General features: G+C 41.0%; 1 protein-coding gene across 7 annotated transcripts in view; it reads right to left on the reverse strand.

The window, feature by feature from the left end:
* PHKA2 (phosphorylase kinase regulatory subunit alpha 2) overlaps positions 1-25,678 on the reverse strand; it is an 87,285-nt gene that overhangs the window by 55,345 nt on the left and 6,262 nt on the right. For all 7 annotated transcript variants that reach the window (XM_049107442.1, XM_049107438.1, XM_049107443.1 and 4 more), the window contains 3 exons: positions 5,289-5,447; positions 2,413-2,460; positions 1,319-1,487 (listed from right to left, as the gene is read on the reverse strand). In XM_049107442.1, coding sequence (XP_048963399.1) covers positions 1,319-1,487; positions 2,413-2,460; positions 5,289-5,447 — 376 coding nt within the window. The remainder of the gene's footprint in view (positions 1-1,318; positions 1,488-2,412; positions 2,461-5,288; positions 5,448-25,678) is intronic.

Here is a 25,678-nt window from a genome sequence, read left to right on the forward strand (position 1 = left end):
CCAATGGGGGTAGTTTAACTAGCAAACTGTTCTGAAAACAATTTGGTAATATATATAAGTAGCCTCTGAAGGATATCTAACAGAAGGAAGCAAGGAGAGATGGGGTCAAAATTGGTATTATAGGGCAGTGCCTGGGTGCCTCAGTCAGTTAAGCGGCAGTCTCGATTTTGGCTCGGGTCATAGTCTCGGGGTCCTGGGATTGAGCCCCGTCTCAGGCTCTGCACTCAGGAAGTCTGCTTGAGGATTCTCTCTACCTCTCCCTCTGCCATCCCTGCCACACTCTCTCTCAAAAAAATAAATCTTAAAAAAAAATTTGGTATTGCAACATTAGTTTACTAGGGGAAAAAAGAATAAGGTAATAGTTTATGGTATATCCATTGATAAAGTCACTGAAATTATGTTTATGAAGAGCTTGTAAGATCATGGGGTAAACTCTTAGGCTATAATGCTAAATAATAAAGACTACTATTATGCAAACAAGATGACAAATAGAAAAAAAATAATTTAGAGGAGAGACATTCAAATGCAAATTGGCAGGGAGATTTTTTTTCTTTGTATTTTGTTATATCTTCCAGGCTATTTACAGTGGGCTCATATTAATTTTCATAACCAAAAAGTATTTTTATAAATGCTTGGTTTATTCATAAAACTGTAACAGTATTATTTTCGGATTTCTGCTGCCTTTAGAGTTTCACCTTTTCAGTCTGAAATACATGGGAAGCCTCTAACTCAGAAGGCCAGGTTACTGAACTGGGGATAAGAAGTCTGAGACAGAGCAGCTAAGTGACCTAACCCCTGGGGGCCATCGCAGTCGACTGCATCATGTGAGACACCATTTGGTTAGCAGAGATATACAGCAGTCTGGAGCTCAGGAGGCCCAGTGTCCAAGCTGCCATGGAAGCCGACAGCTTGGGCTGCGGAATGGTGCTCACAGTCGGGGAGTACTCCCAGCATGGAGGCTATGGACCTACTGACAACTCTGGGCAGACTGCCAACTTCTAGAAATTACATTGTATATAATTCGGGTAAATGAAAGTATGTCTAGAAGGGGGTATGAGAGGAAAGGGGGAAGTGGCAGGGCCAGCTTTGGGGTCAACAGAGAAAGGCTGACAGAGCTGGCTCAACGGACCTTTGTCCTCTAGGTCCTCAAAAGGTTCGCTGTCGGCAAGTCACAGAATCAACGTACACAATATTATAAAAATGCATGCTTTTGCTTTACAGAAATAACTTATTTTGAATTTGGATCAATGCCTGCCCCTCCCCATCCCCTCCTGGATCGACACTCCTTGTACAAGGGGCCCCAAGGGCCCTGGCTCACCAGAGGCAGTCATCTGGGCCAGGAACAGGAGGAAGAGGGAGGTGGCATCCACCTGGAGGTGGCCCCACTGGTCGTCACCTACCACGGTGCTGCAGGTGGCAGTGTTGTACTTGGCGTGCAAGCTGTCTCTGGTACTCTGAGTATGCTTGAACTTCTCTACTTTATCCACCTGAGGGAGAGAGCAAGCCGGCTCCACAGTTATGGGGTTCAGGGCTGGCAGAAGCCACACCCAGGGTCCATCGCTTGGGTCTGGACCTCTCATCTGCTACCTCTGGGAGGCAGAGCGATGGAAGGCAGTACGTGTTCACCATGAGCACCACACACAGGGGCCGTGTGGGGGACTCTTCCTGCCCACACCAGGGATGTCCCAGCCCAGCAGGATTTCAACAAGCTCTGCAGGGCGAGGGGTCAGGCCAAAGGGTTTCCTTGTCTGCATATACCCCGCATGAGCTGTGACACATGGAAGGTACTCAGTGAAAGAAAGGGGAAGAAAGAGGGCCTGTTTCAACTTCTGCTTCTCATTTCCTTATGTCAAAAGGAAAAGAGCAACTAGGTCTTTGAAGGCTAACCAGGAACATGCAGATGAAGAGTAGGGACAGTATCATTCATCGTGGAATCTGTGCAGATCCTAGTATGATATTCTGTACACAGTACGAGCTCAGTGTATTACTTTATTTACTCCTCACTGAAAATACCAGTAAATAATAATGCTGACTTGTAAAAACTTAAGCATTTTCAACTCAAATGAAAAGAAACCCTTTTATACACTCAACAGAAGAAACAATACTATATGGCTGTCTGGGAGTGGCTTTTAAGAACAAGGATTTCTTCCCCACTTAAAAAAAAGTGCATGCTCTCCTTTTACACAAGTAACTCTTTAAAGGAGATTCTGAGAAACAGAGTCCTTTGAGTCTGCAATTCTATAGTATAAGATTATTGAAGATGATTTTAAAGGACAAAGCAAGCAAAGTATTTTCAACTTCTCTTCCACTTAAGAAAAGCTCAAAACGTTTTAGGAATGTTCATTGTCACCACAAAAGTGACAGAATGCCCACTCAGATGACCTGAAAATACATTTGTTATTTTCCACCTACCTGTCTCATCATGCACTGGAGAAGACCCCGCATCAGTTTCACCACATTCTGTGGAAATAAAGTGGGATTGGTGACAAAGCCAGCTTCCCTGCTCCAGGAAAACAACCTCCTCACCACATGGTCCATAAGCCAGGGCTGTCTGGCGTCTTCTCTGAGAAGGCACACCCTGAGCATACACAAGTATTCTGAATGTTTAGATTATCTCCGCTCCATTGCGAAGAAAGAAAATCTTGATGCAGTGACTTCTCTCGAATAAAGGGGTTGCACTAGATGGCACCTCCAGTTCTGAAACCCAGGGACTCCTCACTGGTATTTTAACAAGACAATTTTGTAAGCCTAGTACCCTGATGCTTAATTCTGATATCACAATTCTTATTTTTGTTATGCCAAAGATGAATTAAGCCCACCATGCCTGCCCCAAAGTAATGATGCTTTGCCAAAAAGGCCATCTGTGACACCATCACTGGACTATTGAGTAAAGTTCTTACAAAATGCAAGTAGCTGCCAGGGTTTCTTAATATGTATTGCCATCAACTATTATCATTATAATTATGAACAATAACAGTACTGTGAAAATCAGACTGTCTCTCCAGGCGCTGTACAAAACACTTGACCTGGATTCTGTCTAATTCCTGAAACAACCTTATGAGGCAGATGTGATTGTTACCCTGCTTTATAGATGAGGAACCTGAGGCTGAGAGATGATGCAATGTTGCTGAAGTCTCCCAGTGGGCAGGGGATAGAGAACAGAGCCCACACTGTCAATACATTATGTTGCCTCCCACTTCTTCCACAATTCAGACCTATCAAAAGACTGGTCTTAAGCTGTCCTATTGAAAACATGATAAAAAAATATAAAAATAAAAAAATAAAAACTAATTCACAAGTAGCTGCAGAATGGAATTATTTTGTAGGTTGAAGTAGCCCAGTTGAAAGAAGTTCCCACCCAGGACCATGAGCATCTCCTCTCTTGTAGAATGTGCACGGTCTGCAGGGGAGCAATGTAGTGAAAGGCCACGAAAGTTCATTACCAGAGAGAAGTCTGGAATGAATCATCCTCCAGATCCTTCTGCCTCTAAAATCCTAGGATTCTAGAATACCATCTCACTTTATGTCATAGACTCTTTGGAGGCAGAAAACGTTACCTCCTAATAAGGTATAACAAACATCGTTATAATTAACATATCCTATAGTGGATAGCACAAATATTTGTCAACCGACTTCCCCTTGAATAAAGTTATTTCCAATATGCAGAAGCACGGTGGTTCCCAACTGGAGGTGACATTCTCATACCCCAGAGGTGGAGGAACATCTGGAAATGTGGGGCTGGAGGCATTCTTATTGTCACTATGATGATATGATGAAGGTGGGTACTACCAGCATTTAGTGAATAGAGACCAAGAAGCCTAAGTGTCCTGCAATGCACAGGACAGTCTCACACAATGAATAACACTACTTCCTATGCCCCAAATGAAACAGCAGCCCTGTTAAGGATCATTGGAAGATCCCATGTTATCCTCCATAATCAAGGGAAATGTCTCTCTTTAGTTATTAACAACACTCAACACAACAACGTGGCCTGTTTGTGCCTCACTACTGTCATTCATAGCACAACAAATCTAGTCAACTCTAGCCTACATCAGAAAACGCTTAGAGAGGAGAGGTACAGGGTGTGTGCATGCGAGGGCATGTGTAGACAGGCAAGCTTTACTTTGATTTTGTCTCAAAGGAGGATGGGGAGTTTGGTGAACACCCAAACTAAATTACTATACTGCTAAAGAATGATTCACTTATGTAATAATCATCCAACTTCTTGGAAGAGCATTCAGTGCTTGCTGCAAACGTATTTTAAAACTACCTCTTGCCTTACCTCCAAGACTTGGTGATTTCATCACCTTACACTCAGCATATCTAGTCAAATCCAAACCGTCCTTCCCTTGCTCCCACAGACAGGCTTCCTCTGTTAGTTTCCCTATCGCCGTTAAGGCTGCCTGCCACGCCTGCCCACTTTGGTTGCTGTAACAAGCACTGATTGGGCAATAAGAACTCTCCCTGAACCTGATAATCTGCTGGCTGTGAGGGCCAACGAGGAACACGTGAATCAAAGATAAATCCCAAAGGCTCTCATGCTAAGAGAAGTACACTGCTATATGTCAATGCTTCCTACTTCAAAGCTATCACTCAAAATGCTCTGAAAATACCTCCTATGCTCAAGGGCAGATTATTTTCTTACATATTCAATGATAGCAAATCTTTGCTTTGGTGAACATGTTGATTTCTGATTTTGGAAATCAGTAAAAGGACTTCATTGTGCTGTACAGGAACATAGGCATGAATATTGGACAACACCAATGTGGTTCAAAATTAAAGGGTGACTATAAATTAATAAGACTGCTTTGGAATGGTTCAAACTAGAAAGGAATTTCTAAGGGAAATTCCAAAAATGTTTTAAGCAGTAGCAATACTGTTTGGTTAAATACCCTTTCAACATGACTACTCCAGACTACTACACTTCGGAATGTATATTTCTGGTGTGCTGACTCCTTAAAAACAATCATATTAGTTTATAATGACATTTTGTATATAAGTATATATAAAATTGACAGAGCATGTGTGAAAGAAATGTAGCTAGTTACAAATTTGGATGCTCTCTTTTCCCTTTCAGAATAGTGATTTTTGTTTTTTTAAGGAGGGAAACAAATCTCAAAACGACCAAGGAGAGGTTGAGAACACCTAAGGGCCTCCCTAAAATATTTTATAGCAGAAATGGAGGTGATGCCTACACCCAACTCTTCTGCACAGCTACTTCCTTGTAGGCTTTTCAGTTCAAGGAAAAGGTGCTGAGCAGCCAAGACATAGCTGCCAGTCAGCATTACCTGCTCCAGCTCGTAGGCTTTGGCCTTGTCTTCATCACGGTCGGCGTTCTTGCGGTAGGCCATGCCCAGGCCCCACACAGCCAGAATGCTATAGATGTTATCCCGTACCCAAGCATCCTTCTGCTCATGACTGGCCGACAGCAGCCCTGTGACAGGATTCTATTAGAGAAGAGACATAAAATGACTCAGCACCACCCTCACCCAGCTCTTGGCAAATGAATGCTCACCCTAAGAGGGCCCAATGAGGGCTGAGGTAAGGAGTAGACACACAAGTTCTACTCCTTGCTCTGCCACCAACCGCATGACCACGGGTGAGAAGGGACATCACTTTTCTGGGCTTTGATTTCCTCATCTGTATAACATAAATATTAGTTAGACTAGAAAGTCTCTAAGGAACCTTCTGACTCTGATGTTTTATTCTTTTGCTTTCAAACCAGATCGTGCTATGACAAACAGAAGAAACAACAAAGTCTACACAACTCTTAAAAATTTTTTTAAGGTTTTATTTATTTTTTCATGAGAGACACAGAGAGAGGCAGAGACATAGGCAGAGGGAGAAGCAGGCTCCCTGCAGGGAGCTCAATGTGGGACTCGATCCCAGAACTCCGGGATCACGCGACCTGGACCAAAGGCAGAGATGTTCAACCACTGAGCCACTCGGTATCCCACAACTCTTATAAATCTGTGTACTGAAAGCTTTAGGTCTTCTTCTGCTTTCATGTTTCCATACCAGTTGGTGAAGTGCTGAACCTGGGAGGGAGACCTGGATATAGGGTCCCACTCCACCAGCCTAGCTCTATGTGCCAGGGGAAGTCGCCTACCCTAACTGGGCCTCCACTGCCTTGTCTGTGAACCCAGATGCTTCATGAGCCCAAAAAGGAGGCACTAAGCAAGAGGACATCAGGGGGTCCTATGTAGCTATGATATTTAAAAGGGCAGCTGAGTCACTAAAAAGCCAGATCTTCACAAACAAAAAATATATACAATAGTCCTAACAGCATTATTCATAATGACCCAAAAGTGGAAACAACCCAAATGCTCATCAATTGATGAATGAACAAAATGTGGTCTATACAAACCATGAAATATTACTCAGCAATAAAAAGGAAAGAAATACTAATACTATATGCTATAGCATTCATGAACCTTGCAAACACGATGCTAAGTAAAAAAAAAAAAAATGCTGGTCACAGAGGACTTCATATTGCATGATTCCATTTCTTTATAATGTCCAGAATAGGCAAATCTGTAGAGATAGAAGGTAGATTAGTGGTTGTCTAGAGCTGGGTTCAGGGGAAGATGGGAGGAAGTGGGGAACGAGTGATTGTTAACAGGTTTCTTCCTTTCTAGGGGTGATCCAATTGTTCCAATGGACCATGGTGATGATGCACAACTCTGTGAATATACTAAAAATCATTACATTATTTACTTTAAATAGATGAATTATATGATAAGTAAATTATATCTCAAAGAAGCTATATTTTTTCAAAAGCCGGTGCCAATGAACTCTGTGCCTAGAAATAAAATAGGTAGGGTAAAAAAAGAGTCACATAAAGATAAAGCCTTGTTGACTTTTCCTGAAAATATGCAAAGAAATATGTATCTAATAAAATACATCTAATTAAATATAGAAACTTCCCAGCTTAAAGTTATTCAAAGGGGTATTAAATTATTTACAAGAAAGCTCATGAAAAAAGTGGGGGTACTTTTTTTTTTTTAAATCAGATTTTATTTATTTGAGAGAGAGAGAGATCATGAGCAGGGGCAGAGGGAGAGGGAGAAGCAGACTCCCTACCGAGCAGGGAGCCTGAAGTGGGACTCGATCCCAGGACCCTGGGATCATGACCTGACCACAGGCAGATACTTAACTGACTGATCCATCCAGTTGTATACTTTCAAAGTGACCCTACCATGGATATTAGGCCAAAATACTTTGGCATAGTTTCAAATGGTCCCACATAAGGAATTAAATATTTGGCTTTCTCCTTCAACTAACCTATGCCCTCTCCAAAAACATCTAAAACTCAACTGATACTGCCCTCAGGGGCAACAGTATTTTGTATTTTGACACTGTTCCATAGCTAACAATTACAAATCAATCATTTTAAAGTCTGGAACTGAAGACTAGAAACGGCTGAGTGAAAGTACGAGTCTTATTCCAACACTGGACGATTAGAATTTTTAAGAATATCAGTATGCACCAACAACATATAACATGAGCAACTCAAACTATTCTGAGGCCAGGTGGCTAATCCCAGGACAGCAAACCATCAGGAGATCCAGGGAAAGAAATCAGCTCCTTTCTGGTGTACCCATCAACCATGAGCCCACTGAGAAAAACAGCCTTCCAATGACACAGCAGTGACAACTTACACATAGTGCCAAGTGTGGTTTGGATTATGAAATCTCACTGTCCTGTTAACTGCAAGTTAACTTCTTTGACTGTTGAAGCAGATCAGTTTATCCCCACACAGAGCTAGAATGTCTGAACTCCTTGTTCCACTACAGAGACACAGTCTGGGTATTTTGGAGATCCCTACATTCAAATGTGCATACTCAAACCATGTTAACTTGGGGTGCTACTGCACTCAGTGAAAGGAATACTTACTGTTATGGACTGAATGTCTGTGTCTCCTCATATGCATTCATTCATTCATTTTAAGTAAGCTCCATGCTGGGCTTGAATGAATGCAAGGCTTGAACTCAGGACCCTGATATCAAGACGTGAGCTGAGATCAAGAGTCAGACACTTAACCAACTGGGCTACCTGGGCACCCCATCTCTCCCATAGTCATATGTTGAAATCTAATTCAATGTGATGCTATTTGAAGGTGGGGCCTTTGGGAGGCAATTAGGTCATGAGGGTAGAGCCCTCATGAAGGGGGCCTAGTGTCCTTTTAAGAGGAGGCCAGAATGTTAGCTTGCACTCTGTCATGTGAGGTTGCAACAAGAAGCTGGCTGTCTACAAGCTGGAAGAGGGCACTCACCAGGACCTGATCATGCTGGCAGCCTGATTTCGCACTTCCCAGCCTCCAGAACTGTAAGAAATAAATTTCTGTTGTTTAGGAACCCAGTCTGTGGTATTTGTTATGGCAGCCCTAGCTAAGATGTGCTTCTCTCTTTAAGTCTATAAAAAATAATGTGTTGTGTTGTAAGATGTGGGAGGTTCTATTTTGATGTAATTCATAATAACTGAAATGAGTACAGACTGGGAGACACTCTGCTGTGATGGCCGTTCTGCTGTCCCTTCCCCTAAGGCTGAGCCAGTGGGTTTGCCTTTGTGTGACTCCCCTACTTGGAGGCGGCTTATGCTGTACCCCCCACATTCTCACTCACCGGCTTCTGTGGCCCACCCATCAGTCCATCTCTATAGATCTCTGGGGTCTTTTACTTGCACTAGCTATCTAAATGAAGGGGGAACAAAAGGCCTTTGTAGCTGAAGCTGATGCGATGTTACAAGCTAAAGAGAAACAGGCAAACTGCAGTCAACAGGAGCAAAGTGAGTAGATCTGTTTAGGCTAAGCCTATGGCCTCAGATATGATCATTTTAATTATATGCTGCTTTCTAATCTTTCAAAGATATAATTTAATTCTATCAATACTCACACATAACCTTCAGTGTATTGTATTTAGGAACACAGGTTCTGGAAACAAACTGCCTGTGTAAAAAGTTCTACCACAATCCAGCTGACCTTGGACAAATTACTTCCGCATCTCCATCTATCTTATGGGGATTAGAACAGTACCTAGACCTCATAGGGTTGTTTGTGAGAATTATATGAGTAAATTCATATCAAGCATTTTGGACTATGTCTAGTACAAATTAGCTCAATAATTGCTAACTATATTATCAACCTATTTGAACAGATTTTATTCACGTTACTTTTTCATATAATTATTTTAGGAACTCAGATGGAGACAGTGGTTAGGGGAAGAATCTACAAGTTACCTTAATGTAACCATCATTAGTTTTGTTAGGGGAAGAAAAAAAAAACCTGGTGCTTTCTTTTATTTTTATAGTAAATACTGCTGTGGATATATTTATTCCATTGATATGTTTGAGACAAAAACCCTCTATACCCTCTCCACCTCCAGGTCTTTATCTCTCCCTTTCTTTAGCCCAGAATTTTGCTCAAATAAATATTCCCTTTCTGTTTATTTTACTAAACTCTCTGTGTACTTCACCTGAAAAAATGAGTGACAAATTCTGTAATAAGCATCACTACCTCTCAACAACCATTTCCTGAGGTGACAGGTATGGGCCGTGAAGGAAGAGGATGGGGCCAAATGCAGACAACAGAGCTACTAGGAGAGCCACGAGGAGTCAATGGTAGTGTTCCAGTGTGGTATTAGAAGAGATGGCACAGGCCTGAGCCAGAGAACTCAGCACCCCTGCTGCAAGGGAACCGACAATGACATCCTTAAACTCTAGAAGAGGCCTGAGACAAATGAACCCAACATAAATTGTGTCTCACTGAGGGCAAGGAGCCAAGAGCTGGGCATTTTTGTCATTCAGGTTTAGTCATTTGTCAGCCCATCTTACCTTCTCTACCACTTCTTCACTTCTAATTTAGAGAAAGTGCCCTTTTTTGGCTCTTGTTTATGAGAGAAAGGCCTAGAATGAATAAGGCCCAAGCCTGGGCCTCTGTGCTGTGGTAACAGACAACACTAAAATCTTGGTGGCTTATAACAATGAATATTCATTTCTCCTCCATGCCTCGTGTCCATCCTTGGTAGCCTGTGGTTCTGCTCTGTGTTGTCCTTCCTCTAGGAACCAGGCTACTAAAACAGCCTATACCCACAACCCTGCTCATCTCATAGCAAAGGACAAGAAACACAGCAAACCATGAACTGCCTCTTCAGGCTGCTAGCCACAACTGACACATTACATCTTCTCTTATCTCATCTGTGAAAGCAAGCCTCACAGCCATTTCTGAGTTCAACAAGGTAGAAATGTGAAATCGTCCTCCTAAGGATGAAAAGCAAATAACTGTGAATAACTATTATGTGAACAATTATATAAAACAATTATTATGTAAATAATTGTGAACAATTATACTGCCATGATGTTCTCACCTGCTAGCTGTGGTGGGCTGGGACCTCCACCCTCACAGCCACCCATAAGTGAATGTGAAGCAATCTGAGATTAATATGGTAATGAACCACCTGTATTTTGCTTTTTGGCTTATAAAATGGTATTATATAAAATGAAATTCCTATTCTTTGGGATGGAGTAAGAGGAAAAAGGAATAAAGATATTAATCAGACAAATTAGACTTCATAGCAAAGAATATTAACAGGGATATAGAGGATGGTTATAAAAACAATAGGGTCAGCTCGTGATGAAGACATAACAAGCCTAAATGTGTCTGTACCTAATAAGAGGTTAAGGGATGCATACATAGTGGCTAGAACAGAGAGTCTAGAAATAGATCCATACAAATATGACAAATTGATTTTTAAAAATATTTTATTTATTCATTCATGAGACACACAGAGAGAGAGGCAAAGACATAGGCAGAGAGAGAAGCAGTCTCCCTGCAAGGAGCCCAGTGTGGGACTCGATCCTAGACCCTGGGATCAGGCCCTGAGCCAGAGGCAGACACTCATGAATTTATTTATTCATGAGAGACATAGATAGAGAGAAAGGCAGAGACACAGGCAGAGTGAGAAGCAGGCTCCATGCAGGGAGCCTGACGTGGGACTCAATCCGGGTCTCCAGGATCAGGCCCTGGGCTGAAGGCGGCGCTAAACCGCTGAGCCACCTGGGCTGCCCTACAGATTGATTTTTGATAAAAGTCTAAAGACAAACAGGGAAAGGACAACTTTTTTAAAAAAATGATTTTATTTTTAAGTAATCTCTATACCCAATATGGGGCTCAAACTTACAACCCTGAGATCAAGAGTCACATGCTCTACTGACTGATCCAGCCAGCTGCCCCAAAAGGACAGTCTTTTTATAAATGCATTGGAACACAGAAATGCAAAGTAGTAAGAGAATATTATGAAAAATTATATGCCAACAAATTAGATAAACAAGAAGGAATTAATAAATTCCTAGAAGCACACAACTTTCCAAAACTAAATCATGCTAACAAATGGAAAGATACACCATACTCATGGTTTGGAAGAATTAAGTTAATTAAATTAAATTTATGCCCACACTACTCAAAGCAATCTACAGATCCAATGCAATTCCTATCAAAATACCAATAGCATTTGGGGTGCCTGGGTGGCTCAGCTGATTAAGCATCTAACTCTTGGTTTCGGGCGAGGTCATGATCTCATGGGTCATGAGATTAAGCCCTGTGTCGGGCTCCCCAATTAGCATGGAGTCTGCTTGAAGATTCTCTCCCTCTGCCCCTTCTCTACTTGTGCTCTAACAAATAAATCCTAAAGAAAAAAAAATACCAGTAGCATTTTTCACAAAGCTAAAACAAAAGATCTTAAGATTTCTTTAGAACCACAAAAGACACCAAAGAGCCAAAGTAATCTTGAGAAAGAAAAAGCTGAAGGTATCACAACCCAAGATTTCAATATATACTACAAAGCTATAGTAATGAAAACAGTATGGTACTGGCACAAAAATAGACCTATAGATCAATAGAACAGAATAGAGAATCCAGAAATAAATCCAAGATTATACAGTCAACTAATCCACACCAAAGAAGTCAAGAATATACAATGAGGAAAAGACAGTCTCTTCAATAAATGGTGCTGGGAAAACTGGACAGCTACATGCAAAAGAATTAAAGTGGGCCACTTTTTTTTATACCATACATAAAAAGTAGCTTGAAATAAAGACTTAAACACAAGACCTGAAACCATAAAACTCCTAAAATAAAACATAGACTATAATCACTTGGACACTAACCTTAGCACCATGTTTACGAATAGGTCTCCTTAGGCAAGGGAAACAAAAGCAAAAATAAACTATTAGGACTACATCAAAACAAAAAGCTTTTGCATAGTGAAGGAAACAACAAAATAAAAAGGCAACCTACTGAATGGGAGAAGATATCTGAAAATAATATATCCAATAAGGGGTTTATATCCAAAATATAAAAAGAATTTATACAATTCAATAACAAAAAACAAATAGCCTGATATAAAAATGGGAAAAAGATCTGAATAGAAATTTTTCCAAGGAAGACATACAGCTGGCCAACAGACACATTAAAAGATGCTCAACACCACTAATCACCAGGGAAATGCAAATCCAACCACAATGAGATCACCTTATACCCGTTAGAATGGCTTGTATGAAAACGAAAGAAATAACAAGTATTTGCAAGGATATGGAGAAAAGGGAACACTTGTGGGATGTTAATTGGTACAGCCACTGTGGAAAATAGTACTGAGATTCCTCAAAAAATGAAAAATAGACATACCATATAATCTAGTAACTCCACTACTGCATTCCCCCCCCAAAAATGAAAACACTTATTAAAAAAAGATATATGCACTCCTATGTTACTGCAGCATTATTTACAACACCCAAGATATGGAAGCAATTCAAGTGATAAGTGAATGGATAAAGAAGATGCAGTATATACATGTATAATGGACTACTACTCACCATAAAAAAGAATGATATTGTGCCATTTGTGACATGGATGGACCTAGGAGGGTAGTATGCTAAGTGAAGTCAGACAGAGAAAGACAAATACAATATGACTTCACTTACATGTAGAATCTAAAAAACAAAAACAAATAGAAACAGATTCATTCACAAAGAACAAATTGGTGGTTGCCAGAGGGGCAGGGGGCGGGAGGATGCGTGAAATAGGTGGAGGGGATTAAGAGGCACAAACTTCCAGTTATAAAATAAATAAGTCACAGGGATGAACAGTCCAGCATAGGAAATACAGTCAGCAATACTGTAAAAAAATCTTGTATGGCATCAGATGGTAACTAGACTTACTGTGGTATTTTGTGATATACATAACTATTCAATCATTATGCTGTACACCTGAAACTAATATAACATTGTATGTCAATACTCAAATATTGCAGCCACTCAAGGAAAGAATGAAAATAATAAAAAGATGTATTTTTTAAAATGTTAGGTGAGTAAACAAAAATAGTAAACCTTAGATGTCAAAATAGTTGTTAACATGGTTATAAAACAAAGCAAATACCAAAAGTAATGAGTAGAATAAAAGATACATAATGGAAAAAACTTTTAAAATATTGTTGGAGGGGATCCCTGGGTGGCGCAGCGGTTTGGCGCCTGCCTTTGGCCCAGGGCGCGATCCTGGAGACCCGGGATCGAATCCCACGTCGGGCTCCCGGTGCATGGAGCCTGCTTCTCCCTCTGCCTATGTCTCTGCCGCTCTCTCTCTCTCTCTCTCTCTCTCTCTCTGTGACTATCATAAATAAATAAAAATTTAAAAAAAAATAAAAAATAAAATATTGTTGGAAAAACTGGACATCCATATGCAAGAATATGACTCTCTATATCTAAATCTTATACTCTATACAAAAGTTAACTCACAATGAATCACAGATCTAAATGTTAAATGGAAACTTCTAAAACTTTTATAGGTAAACCTAGAAGAAAAACCTTCATGACCCACAGGCAGAATTAGACATGGAACCAAAAGCACAATCCATAGAAAAAAAATCAATAAATTAGACATCAGCAAAAGTAAAAGCTTTTGCTCTATGAAGGACACTATTAACAGATAAGAGGGACGCCTGGGTGGCTCAGCAGTTGAGCATCTACCTTTGGCTCAGGGCCTGATCCTGGGGTCCTGGGATAGATTTCCACAGCTGGCTCCCCACAGGGAGCCTGCTTCTCCCTCTTCCTATGTCTCTGCCACTCTCTCTCTCTGTCTCTCTCGTGAATAAATAAAATATTTTTAAAAAGAGAGAGAGATAAAAAGACAACCTACAGGGGGATCCCTGGGTGGCTCAGTGGTTTAGCGCCTGCCTTCGGTCCAGGACATGATCCTGGGGTCCCGTGATCAAGTCCCGCGTCGGGCTCCCTGCGAGGAGCCTGCTTCTCCCTCTGCCTATGTCTCTGCCTCTCTCTCTGTGTCTCTCATGAATAAATAAATAAATCTTGGGCAGCCCAGGTGGCTCAGCAGTTTAGTGCCGCCTTCAGCCCAGAGTGTGATCCTGGAGACCTGGGATCGAGTCCCACGTCGGGCTCCCTGCATGGAGCCTGCTTCTCCCTCTGCCTGTGTCTCTGTCTCTCTCTCTGTGTCTCATGAGTAAATAAATAAAACCTTAAAAATAAAATAAAATCTGTAAAAAAAAAAAAGACAACCTACAAACTAGAAGAAACTACTTCCAAGTTGCATACGCAACAAAAGAACTGTATCCAGAATATATGAAGAACTCTCAAAATGCAACAGTAAGAACACAAACAACCTAATTTAAAAATTGGTAAAAACAAACAAAAAACTTGAACACACTGCCAAACAGGACATGATTGACAAATAAGCACATAAAAGGCTAATATCATTAGCTATTAAGTAAATACAAATTAAAACCACTATGAGATACCACTACATACCTATTAAGATGTCTAAAATTAAAAATACTGCCAATACTGAGTGTTGACAGAGATGCAGAACCACTAGAATCCTCATACTTTGCTGGTGGGAATGCAAAAACGGTGGTGCCACTCTAGAAAACAGTTTGGCAATTTTTAATAAACTTGAACACTTATCCAACAATCCAGCAATCCTGCTCCTGAATATTTACTCTAGAGATAGAGAGTACTTTACATGCATGTTTAAGGCAGCTCAATTTTTTTTTAGAGATTTTATTTATTTATTCATGAGAGACACACAGAGAGGTAGAGACACAGGCAGAGGGAGAAGCAGGCTCCATGCAGGGAGCCCGACGTGGGACTCAATCCCGAGTCTCAGGGATCAGGCCCTGGGCCAAAGGCGGCACTAAACCACTGAGCCACCCGGGCTGCCCAACCCTGTACCTTTTAAAAGTCATTTCCCATCTGTCCCTAACCCTCAATCCCCCAGACCTAGGCAACCACTAATCTACTTTTTGTCCCTAAAGATTTGCCTGTTCTGGAGATTTTGTATAAATAGGCTCATGCCATATGTGATCTTTTATGTGCCCAGCTTCTTTCAATTAGCATAATGTGTTCAAGGTCTGTGTTGTAGATGTATCAGTACATCATCCCTTCTTATTGCAACTAATATTCCATTGTATAGACATAGTACATTTTGTGTTCCCACTCATTAATTGATGGACATTTTGGTTGCTTCCACTTTGGGGATATTGTACATAATGCTGCTATGAACACTCATTTATAAGTTTTTGGGTGGATGTATGTTTTCAGTTCTCTTGGTTATCAACCTAAGAGTGGAATTTCCGGGTTATGTGGCAACTCTAAGTGTAACATTTTGAGGAATTACAAAACTGTTTTCCGAAGAGACTACACCACTTTAAATTTCCACTGGCAATGTACGAGGGTTCTAATATCTCAATATCCTTTTCAGAATTTATCTTTTTTTTAAAAGATTTATTTATTTATTCACGAGAGACACAGACTGAGAGAGAGAGGCAAAGACATAGGCAGAGGGAGAAGCAGGCTCCCCATAGGGGGCCTGATGCGGGACTTGATCCTGGATCCCGGGATCACGACCTGAGCCGAAGGCAGGTGCCCGACTGCTGAGCCACCCACGCGTCCCTGTCTTTTTGATTGCATCTATCTTACTAGGTGTGAAATGGTAATCTCAATTGTGGTTTTGATTTGCATTTCCTGGACAGTTTGTAATACGAGCATCTTTTCATTGGTCATTTGTATATCACTTCCTGGAGAAGTGTCTATTCAGATCCTTTCTCAATTCTTAAATTGATATGTTTATCTTTTAATATTGAATTTTAAGAGTCCTTTAGGTATTCTTAAGTCAAGTCTCTTAACGTATATGTGATTTGCAATTTTCTCCCATTCTGTGGGTGTCTTTTCACTTTAATGGTATGGTTTGCAGTACAATAGCAATTTTTTATAAAGTCCAGTTTATCTATTTTTTTTCTTTTGTTGCTTGTGCTCTTGTTAATGTACTAAGGAGCCTTTGCTTCCCCTAAAGTCAGGAAGATCTATTCTTGCATTTTTTTCTAAGGGTTTTATGTTTTAGCTCTTCCGTTTAAGTTTATGATCCATTTTGAGTTCATTTTTATATATGGTACAAGAAAGGGGTCCATTCATTGCTTTGCATGTGGATATCTAATTGTCCCAGTACCATTTGTTGAAAACAGTATTCTGTCTCCATTTAACAGTCTTGTAGAAAATCACCTGACCATAAATGTGGTGGTTTATTTCTGAACTCACAATTCTGTTCCCTTTTGTTCCATTGATCCGTATGTCTATATCCTTAGGCCAGCACCACACTGTCTTCATTACTGTCAGCTTTCTAGCAAGTTTTGAAATCAGGAAATGTGAGTCTTTCAACTTTGTTCTTCTTTTTCAAGATTCTGGATCCCTTGCATTTCCAAATGAATTTTAGGATCACCTTGTTAATTTCTACAAAAAAGCAGCTGAGATTTTGATAGGATCGCCTTAAACCTGTAGATCACTTTGGAGAGTACTGCTACCTCCATCATATTATCTTCTACTCCATGAACATGGGATATCTTCCTGTAACAATCTTAGAATTGTTCTCATGCTTTAAGCTTTCTAAGGGAAAAGTCTGTCTTTTTTGTTCACCACTCTAGAGGTCCTGGTCTACTTAGATAAATAAACAAATGTACAATAAAGATTATATTTTTACTAATTTATAGTCTAAAATACCTTTTCAAAGATAGTTAAAAGTATAGATATTATCTATCTACATACATTTGTATTATGCATAGTTAACACAAATAATTATCCTTTAAGAAAGCTTGCTTTATTATTATGCACATTCTTCTATTCAGTCTTTCTTTGGGAACTTGAAGAAGCAAGTCAAGTATGCACAGCAGAAACCTGGGTGGCTCATTCAGTTAAGCATCCAATTCTTGATTTTGGCTCAGGTCATGATCTCAGGGTTGTGGGATTGAGCCCCACATCAGGCTCCACACTAGGTGTGGAACCTGTTCAATTAAAATGTTCTCTTTCTGCCCCTCCCTCCAAAAAAATAAAAATTAAAAACTAAAATAAAAAAAATAAAATGGACATCCATGACCTAGACTGTCCCTAGAGGGTAATTTGGGATGTGAATAGACTAAAAGCCAAATTTCACGGGAACAGGGGAAGAATATGGGTGTTTAGAGAAGGCTTAAGGGAGAGAAAGTTAGCATCTTCAAAGAGCTGAAAGGTTGTCCTCTGAAAGACGGATTCAATTTTCTCACTTACTAAAACTCAAATCAGATTTCAACTCAACATAAGAACTTCGTAACATGGGGATCCCTGGGTGGCTCAGCGGTTTAGTGCCTGCCTTTGGGCCAGGGCACGATCCTGGAGTCCCGGGATCGAGTCCCACGTCGGGCTCCCCACATGGAGCCTGATTCTCCCTCCTCCTGTGTCTCTGCCTCTCTCTCTCTATCATAAATAAATAAATAAATCTTAAAAAAAAGAACTTCTTAACATTTAGAATTTTCAAAATAGAATGGACAGGGTTGTCGGTAATGTGGTCTCAGTCTGGCATCATCTGGGCAGGAGCCTGAGGGCCACCCACACAAGAAGTATAGTGTCTAATGCAGTGGCTAAGGGCATGGACACTACTCTGCATAAGACACACCTGGGTTCAAATTTCTGCTCTGCCACTTACTAGCTATGTGACCTTTGGCAAATTATGTAACTTCTCTGTGCTTTGGTTTTTCTTCCTATAAAAAAGAGGGTTCAAAGCAGATTGGAGAGCATGAGCCTCCTTAGGCCCCTCAGTTCATCCCCACCCTAATGGAAACACTGTTGCCTCTGCCTATCCAGCACCTGTTCCACGTTTTCTGGTAATGGCCTATAATTTCCCCTACTCTGACTCAGTATGATTCTGGTGGGGCTGACCCATCACTGCCTGCCACTGACCCCAGCCCCAGCTTCAGGGAAGGGCATGTGACCCATGCCTGGCCGATCTAGGCACAGTTCAGGGATGAGCACACAACCCACGCTGGATCAACTGAGAGGCACCCTCAGTCAGGACATGTGCTGGAACCACTATAGAAAAAGCTTTCTTGGGATCCCTGGGTGGCGCAGCGGTTTGGCGCCTGCCTTTGGCCCAGGGCGCGATCCTGGAGACCCGGGATCGAATCCCACATCGGGCTCCCGGTGCATGGAGCCTGCTTCTCCCTCTGCCTGTGTCTCTGCCTCTCTGTCTGTGACTATCATAAAAAAAATTTAAAAAAATTAAAAGAAAGAGCTTTCTTTTTGCAGAGGCCACCATTCTAAAAGAATATAACCTGGAGCTGCCAAGGGGCCACCTCTGGTACCACATGGGATGAGTCTGCCAGAGAATAAAGCCCACCCCAAGGCAAAGCAGGCCAAACAATGCAGAGACATACTTGATCATTTGAGGTCCTGAATCCAGAACAATCCCTTAGATTTTTCAGTTATTTGAACAGTAAATTCTCTTTTGTGCTTAAGGGCTGTTTGAGGTGGGTTTCAGTCATTTACACCTGAAAGAATCCTAACAAACATAACCATGAATGTTTAAATGGCCACAGTGAACTAGATACCATAAAAACATTTATTTGATGCTATTAAAGACATCCAAGTTGAGGCAATATTAAAGCAAAATACATATGCTTGATAACAGAACCAAAGTATTTAACATTGTGCAATTCAATTTCTAGCTAGAGGGCACAGAGACTGAATGTGGCCTATGCACCAAAAATGGCACAGGGTATATAAATCCCCTCCTCCCCCACCTCTGTCCCACAAGAAGACTGCAATAGCTCCTTACTGATCGTCCTGACTCTAATACTGGTTCCTTCCAATCCATCCTCTACAAAGGAAGGTCCCAGAAAGGACTAGAATCTCAAGACTTCACTGCCCTGCTCAGAATTCTCCAATCCTATAAAACAGAACCTGAGTCTTTTAGATTGCCATATAAGGCTCAGCAGGTGCAGGCTCTTCCTCTCACATCCAGTGTCATCACCTGACACTTCCTCCTTAGCCCTGACCCCAAACCCAAGTTCAAGCTCCCTGCACACACTCTGCTCTCAACACTTCCAAGCCTGTGCACCTGTAGTGCCCTCATGGCAAATGCCTCTCCGCATGCTTACTCCTCTGTGAAGCCTCCCCTCTCCTCCCTTTCCTATAGACAGGTCAGAGGCCTTACCCTCAGTCCTTTTCCCTTTAGATTAAGAATGGCTAAGTACGTGTAACTGCCTTGGTCAGCTCCAAGACAGGAAAGTACAACTCAATTATTCAAATGAAATACCTACAAGAGACTAGGACAAATGTTGAAAATAGATGATTACTCACCAACATCCCATGTTGGTAAACCAAACCACAGGAAGCAAATTCTATTATAAAAACTCCAAAAACTGGTTAAATTCATTTGTTGTGCTGAAATTTTATTCTAGCAACCACCGCTTAAAATATTAACGGGGATAGGGAAGGGCATTGCCTTGGACTTGAGATGTTTTTCTTAAGTGGGAGCTCCAATAGCCTTTGTTTTATTTTTTTTTTTAATTTTTAACGATTTTATTTTTATTTGGGAGGGAAGGAGAAGCAGACTCCCTGCTGAGCAGGGAGCCCAATACAGGGCTCAATCCCAAGACCCTGAGATCATGATCTGCACTGAAAGCAAATGCTTAACCAACTGAGCCAACCAGGTGCCCCTCCAATAGCCTTTGTTTTAAAATGATTACATCTGGGGTGCTGGCTGGCTTGGTCAGTAGAGCATGTGACTCTTAATCTCCCAGTCGTGAGTTCAAGCCCCACATCAGTGTGGTGTCTACTTAAAATTTTCTTTAGGGATGCCTGGGTGGCTCAGCGGTTGAGCATCTGCCTGCGGCTCAGGGCATGATCCCCGTCCCGGGATCCAGTACCACATCGGGCTCCCCACAGGGATCCTGCTTCTCCCTCTGCCTGTGTCTCTGCCTCTATGTGCCTCTCATAAATAAAATTTCCTTTAAAATGTTAAAAAAAAGATTGTATTTGTAATTGAGACTACAGGCTGTGTAACACCCTCTTTTTCCATTAGTTTAAAAGACAGGTTTTGTATAATTTGATACGTAAACCTTGGGCATTCAGAGAATAATGCTGAAGACTTAAGCTCAAACATGCAGCAGCTTTACCGTTTTTACCTAAGGAGATCACAGGTGTACAACTTCCACTTTCGAATTATGTCTTTTGCTAAATTGCTGCTTATCCGAATTTCCCCCTCTGGGTTTACAAATACTGCAGAAGCTACAAGGTGCCCTGGGCCTAGGCATTTGCACCATCTCATTTGACTGAAGGATGGCTTGCAGAGAAATAAAGTGGGTCAGGAGCCAAGCGGAGCCATTTGCAGGCATCTACTTCAATCCAGCTGTGTTCCAGCTTCATTCCAGATCCCAGTGCTCTTGTTAAAACTTTCAAAACTTACAGAAACTGTGTAGGCCCCTTAGCTACCATCAAATGTATAAATGACTTTACCACTGTCTTACGACATTTTCTTTCTTTGCCTCTCTGGCCAATCCGTGTTGCAAGGTGGTGGATTACTGAGATGTCAGTCCTTAGCCTGGTGTTTTGAAAACTGACAGAACACAAACTCAGTGGGATTGATAGGATCCTCCTGGCCAACCCCTCAAGTCTGAGGTATCAAGGGATTACTGGCTGCTACCCTAGTAACGTCTCCCCCAAACAGGACAGCTGTGGGCATCACTATTTATTTTCAACTTTGTGACTTTTATTTTTTTTTTATTTTTTTATTTTTTAATTTTTATTTATTTATGATAGTCACACAGAGAGAGAGAGAGAGGCAGAGACACAGGCAGAGGGAGAAGCAGGCTCCATGCTGGGAGCCCGACGTGGGATTCGATCCCGGGTCTCCAGGATCACGCCCTGGGCCAAAGGCAGGCGCCAAACCGCTGCGCCACCCAGGGATCCCGTTTGTGACTTTTACTAATAGAGTGAAATAAATATCACATCTGCCTCACAGTATTTAAAGAAAGAGCCTATTAAAGGTTCACTATTTTAACATAAAAATAAGGAGACTACAATTTTATTTGGTGTTCACAGCAACCTAGTGTATCCAAAGTATTTCTCTCCATTCCTCTGGCCTGTTTCCAACAAGACACAGTGTTTATCACAGGGCTGTCAGCTCACCAGAAGAATGACCTTGAAAAAGGTCCCCTCAACTCTTGGCTGAATTCTTTACCTGCAAAAGGGATCTAGGTGATCTAAGTAGATGATCTTTTGGATCCCTGCAAAACATGAAACAATTCTAAATCTCTCCCCATACGGGTTATACAGGGCCCTATAAATAGAACATTTAAGGATTTTTTTCAATTACTCAAATTTTTAAAAAAGATTTTATTTATTTGAGAGAGAGAGAGAGAGAGAGGATGAGCAGGGGGAGGGGCAGAGAGGAAGGGAGAAGCAGTCCTGATGCGGGACTCAATCCCAGGACCCTGGGATCATGACCTGAGCCTAAGGCAGACACTTAACCAACTGAGTCACTCAGGCACCCTACTCAAATGTTTCTGTCTGGCACTAAAATATTTAAAAGCTGTCCTAAAAAGGGTGCAGCAAAAGCCCTGCTCTTGGCACCCAAAAAAGAGTTGGAAGTAGAAGGTAAAAAAGCAGGGCTCTGGGGGATCCCTGGGTGGCTCAGCGGTTTAGCGCCTGCCTTCAGTCCAGGGCGTAATCCTGGAGTCCCAGGATCAAGTCCCGCATCAGGCTCCCTGCATGGAGCCTGCTTCTCCCTCTGCCTGTGTCTATGCCTCTCTTTCTCTGTCTCTCATGAATAAATAAATAAAACCTTAAAGAAGAAAAAAAGCAGGGCTCTGAATTGTATCAGGAAGGAAAAAATATTATCCATTTGGTGCTTGCTTTCTCCAATCAACACATGGAGCAGACAACCATCTCTCAGCACTAAAAAAGCTCAGGGATCCTAAGGGATCTGGGGACCACACTCCTGAGAACTGCTATACTACTTCAAAGTTGGAGTGTACTTTTCCTGTCCGTGTGTTAGAAATTCTTACAAGTATGTGTCCCTAAGCAAGAAAGAATATTATGTGCAGCGTTCTTAAAGTTCTACACACATTGTAGCATACTCTGCTTATCCTTCTAGAACTTGCTTATTTCACTCAACTTTAAATTTCTGAGTGCTATCCAACTTGATACATGTAAGTCTAGGTCACTCATTTTTACTGCTATATAGTATTCTATTATGTGGCTAGATCTTTATTTGTCTAGTCCCATAATGATGAACATTTAGGTTGTGTCTAATTTTTTGCTTTTACAAACATGCTTCAACAAATGTCCTTGTACATGTCTCCTTGGGTAAAAGCACATCATTAGCATATACAGCTACATACGGACCTCCTAGGTTATACATATGCATAGCTTCAATTTCACCAGTATCTCCCAAATGTTTTCCAAGATGACTATACCAATTAACCATCTGTAACTCACATTCTATGGCATAGACTACTAATCACTAATTGAATTTCCTCTTTCTTAGGCCTTCAGGTATACTACATTTCCCATCCTCCCTTATAGTTAGATGTGGCCACATGTTTGAGTTCTAGCCAAAAGAATGTGAGTGAAAGTGAAGGGAATTTCCATGCCTTGGCCATAAAACTCTCCCTTGAACAATCTTCTGTACTCTTTTCTGATCCACTAGATGGATGTTGACATCCAGGGTGACCTCAGGAGCCGCACATTGAAGATGGCAGAGCCACTGGTACCCAGATCTCTAGATGACACCCTTACTGACCCAAACCTACACTGGGCTGTTGTATGAGAAATAAACTTCCATGTTTATTCAATGAAATTTTGGACTTGGTTATAGCAGTTGGCCTACCTTAACTAATACCTCTTCCCATGAATAGTTTATGAGAATTGCCCCTTCTCTACAACCTTGTCAACACTTAGAATTATGCTTTGAAACTGCTGCCCAACTGTCAGTCTGAATTTATTGTTTTGAGCTACTTTACTTTTTCGGGTTACTAATGAGATTGAGCCATCATTTCACATGTTTATTAGTTTCCTCTTCTGTGGAATTCTTGTTTATATTACAGAATATGATCATAGAAATATATAAAATCACTATAAATGAGAAAGGGGGTCAACTTAATTAAAGGGAAACAATGAAGCAGGACATTTGGACTGAACATATTTTTTTGGTTGTTCTGGTACTTCTCTTTGCTATTAAGAGAAGTAATGAAAAGAGAATATTTACAAACCAAGAAGCTAAACAATGACATCACCTGCTACCTAATCAAATAGAAACACACTCTCAAGTAAGATTAATATTTAAATCCCATCAACTTTAAGTGGCTGGTTCCCCAAAGACTTTTAGGATTAAGCTTCTGTATTTGTCATTTATTATTCACCCCAAACTTACTCCAAAAATTGAGAACCTAGTTCAGTAGTTTTGGGCTTTCTATGGTATTTATATCTGCAAATATCTCTATCCTGCTCATTTTTTTCCAGGTCTATTAAGTGGGTCAAAATTACAATGCAGAATAGAAGTGATAGTGGTGATCCTTGATGTCTCTGACTTTAAAGATATTTTTCTAACTATTGGCCAATATATTAGTTATGTTTGCAGATTAAAAGAAAAAAGATTTAGGGGGGGCAGGGAGGGAGAGAGGGAGAAGAGAGAGAGTCCCAAGCAGACCCTGTGCTGAGCATGGAACCTGACAAAGGGCTCAATCTCACTACCCTGAGATGATGACCTGAGTTGAAATTGAGTCGGATAACCAACTGTGCCACCCAGGCACCCGCTTGTAGATTTTTTTTAAAAAAACATTATCCTTTATCAGGATAATACAACTCCCTAGAATGCCTAGTTTGCTAAGAAGTGTTTTTTTTCCTAAGAAGTGTTTTTTAAAAAAATCATTCTAGATGCTGAGTTTTATCAGATGCTTTTCTATACCTACTGAGATGATAAAACTATTTTTCTCTTTTATTAATGTGGTAAGTTACATTAGATTTTCTTATAGATTTCCTCGTATTCCTCCACTTGATTGTGATGCATTTTTTATACATTGCTGGATTCACTTTATTAGTATTTTGCTTTGTATTTCACATCAATACTCGTAAGTGAATTTCCTCCGTAAATATTATTCCTCACTATATCTTATTTGCCTATGGTATCTTGGGATGTTGGCCCTATAAAAGGAGTTAAGAGTTAGCCCTGTTTATTTTTTATCTGAAATAGTTTAAGATGGGGATTATCTGTTTATCTTCTGCATCCCTCGCACTCCACTGTACTCAATGAGCAAAACCCCAACTCGGGTTAAATCTCTTTGCCTACTCTGGGGTTGTGCCTGTGCAGCAAAATGGGGTGGGAGAAAAACAGCCCTGCTGATGGAACTCACTGGAAATTAATGGCCCCCAGTGCTGTCCAACTATTGTATTAGAAATTCCTGTTCTTGTTTGTTTTTTTTTAAGATTTTTAATTTATTTATCTGACACACACAGAGAGCCTGGTTTCCTTTAGAAGGAAGGACTATTTTATATCCACTCCTCTCCCTTCCAACCTCCAATAACTCCTCCCTATCTGCACTCTTGGCTGAGGACTGTGCCTTATGTTTCACTGAAAGTAAAAACAATCAAAAGAGAACATGGTGCCCATGTACCCCGCCTTCCTTGTTGTTTTGATGGATAAACTATCTGTGCTTCTCTTTAAGGTCACCCACCACGTGCATACTACACTTCATCCCTCTCACTCAAGGACTGTGCTTCAGTCATTCTCACTCTGCCTCTCCTCAGTCTTCCTTGGCAGCTGCTCATCTTCTGGATCTCTCCATTTTTGTAAAGCTCCTCTTTGAACATCATCTTTTCTGTGACTACACTCACTCCTATTATCTCATCCAGCCTCATGACCTTTTAAACACCATATACAGGGCACCCAGGTGGCTCAGTGGTTGAGTGTCTGCTGTGATCCCAGGGTCCTGGGATCGAGTCCCACATCAAGCTCCCAGTAGGGAGCCTGCTTCTCCCTCTATGTCTCTGCCTCTCTGTGTCTCTCATGAATAAATAAAATCTTTAAAATAAAAATAAACACATACCAATATAACTCCCAGATTTTTATCTGTAGCTCAGATCTCTCCCCTACTTCGAGACTGATATATTCAATTGCCTACTTACCCATTTCTACTTGGATGCCTCATGAGCACCTCAAACTTAATACAAACTCCTTATCTTCCTCTTCAAATTTGCTCCTCCAGTCTTCCCTATCTCAGTAAACAGCAATTCCATCCTACCAGCTGCTCAAGCCAAAACTCTGGAGTCATTCTTGACTTCTCTTTTTTCTACACACCTTATACCCACCAAT

This window comes from Canis lupus, chromosome X (genome assembly GCF_003254725.2).
Source record: "Canis lupus dingo isolate Sandy chromosome X, ASM325472v2, whole genome shotgun sequence".
NCBI lineage: Eukaryota > Metazoa > Chordata > Mammalia > Carnivora > Canidae > Canis > Canis lupus.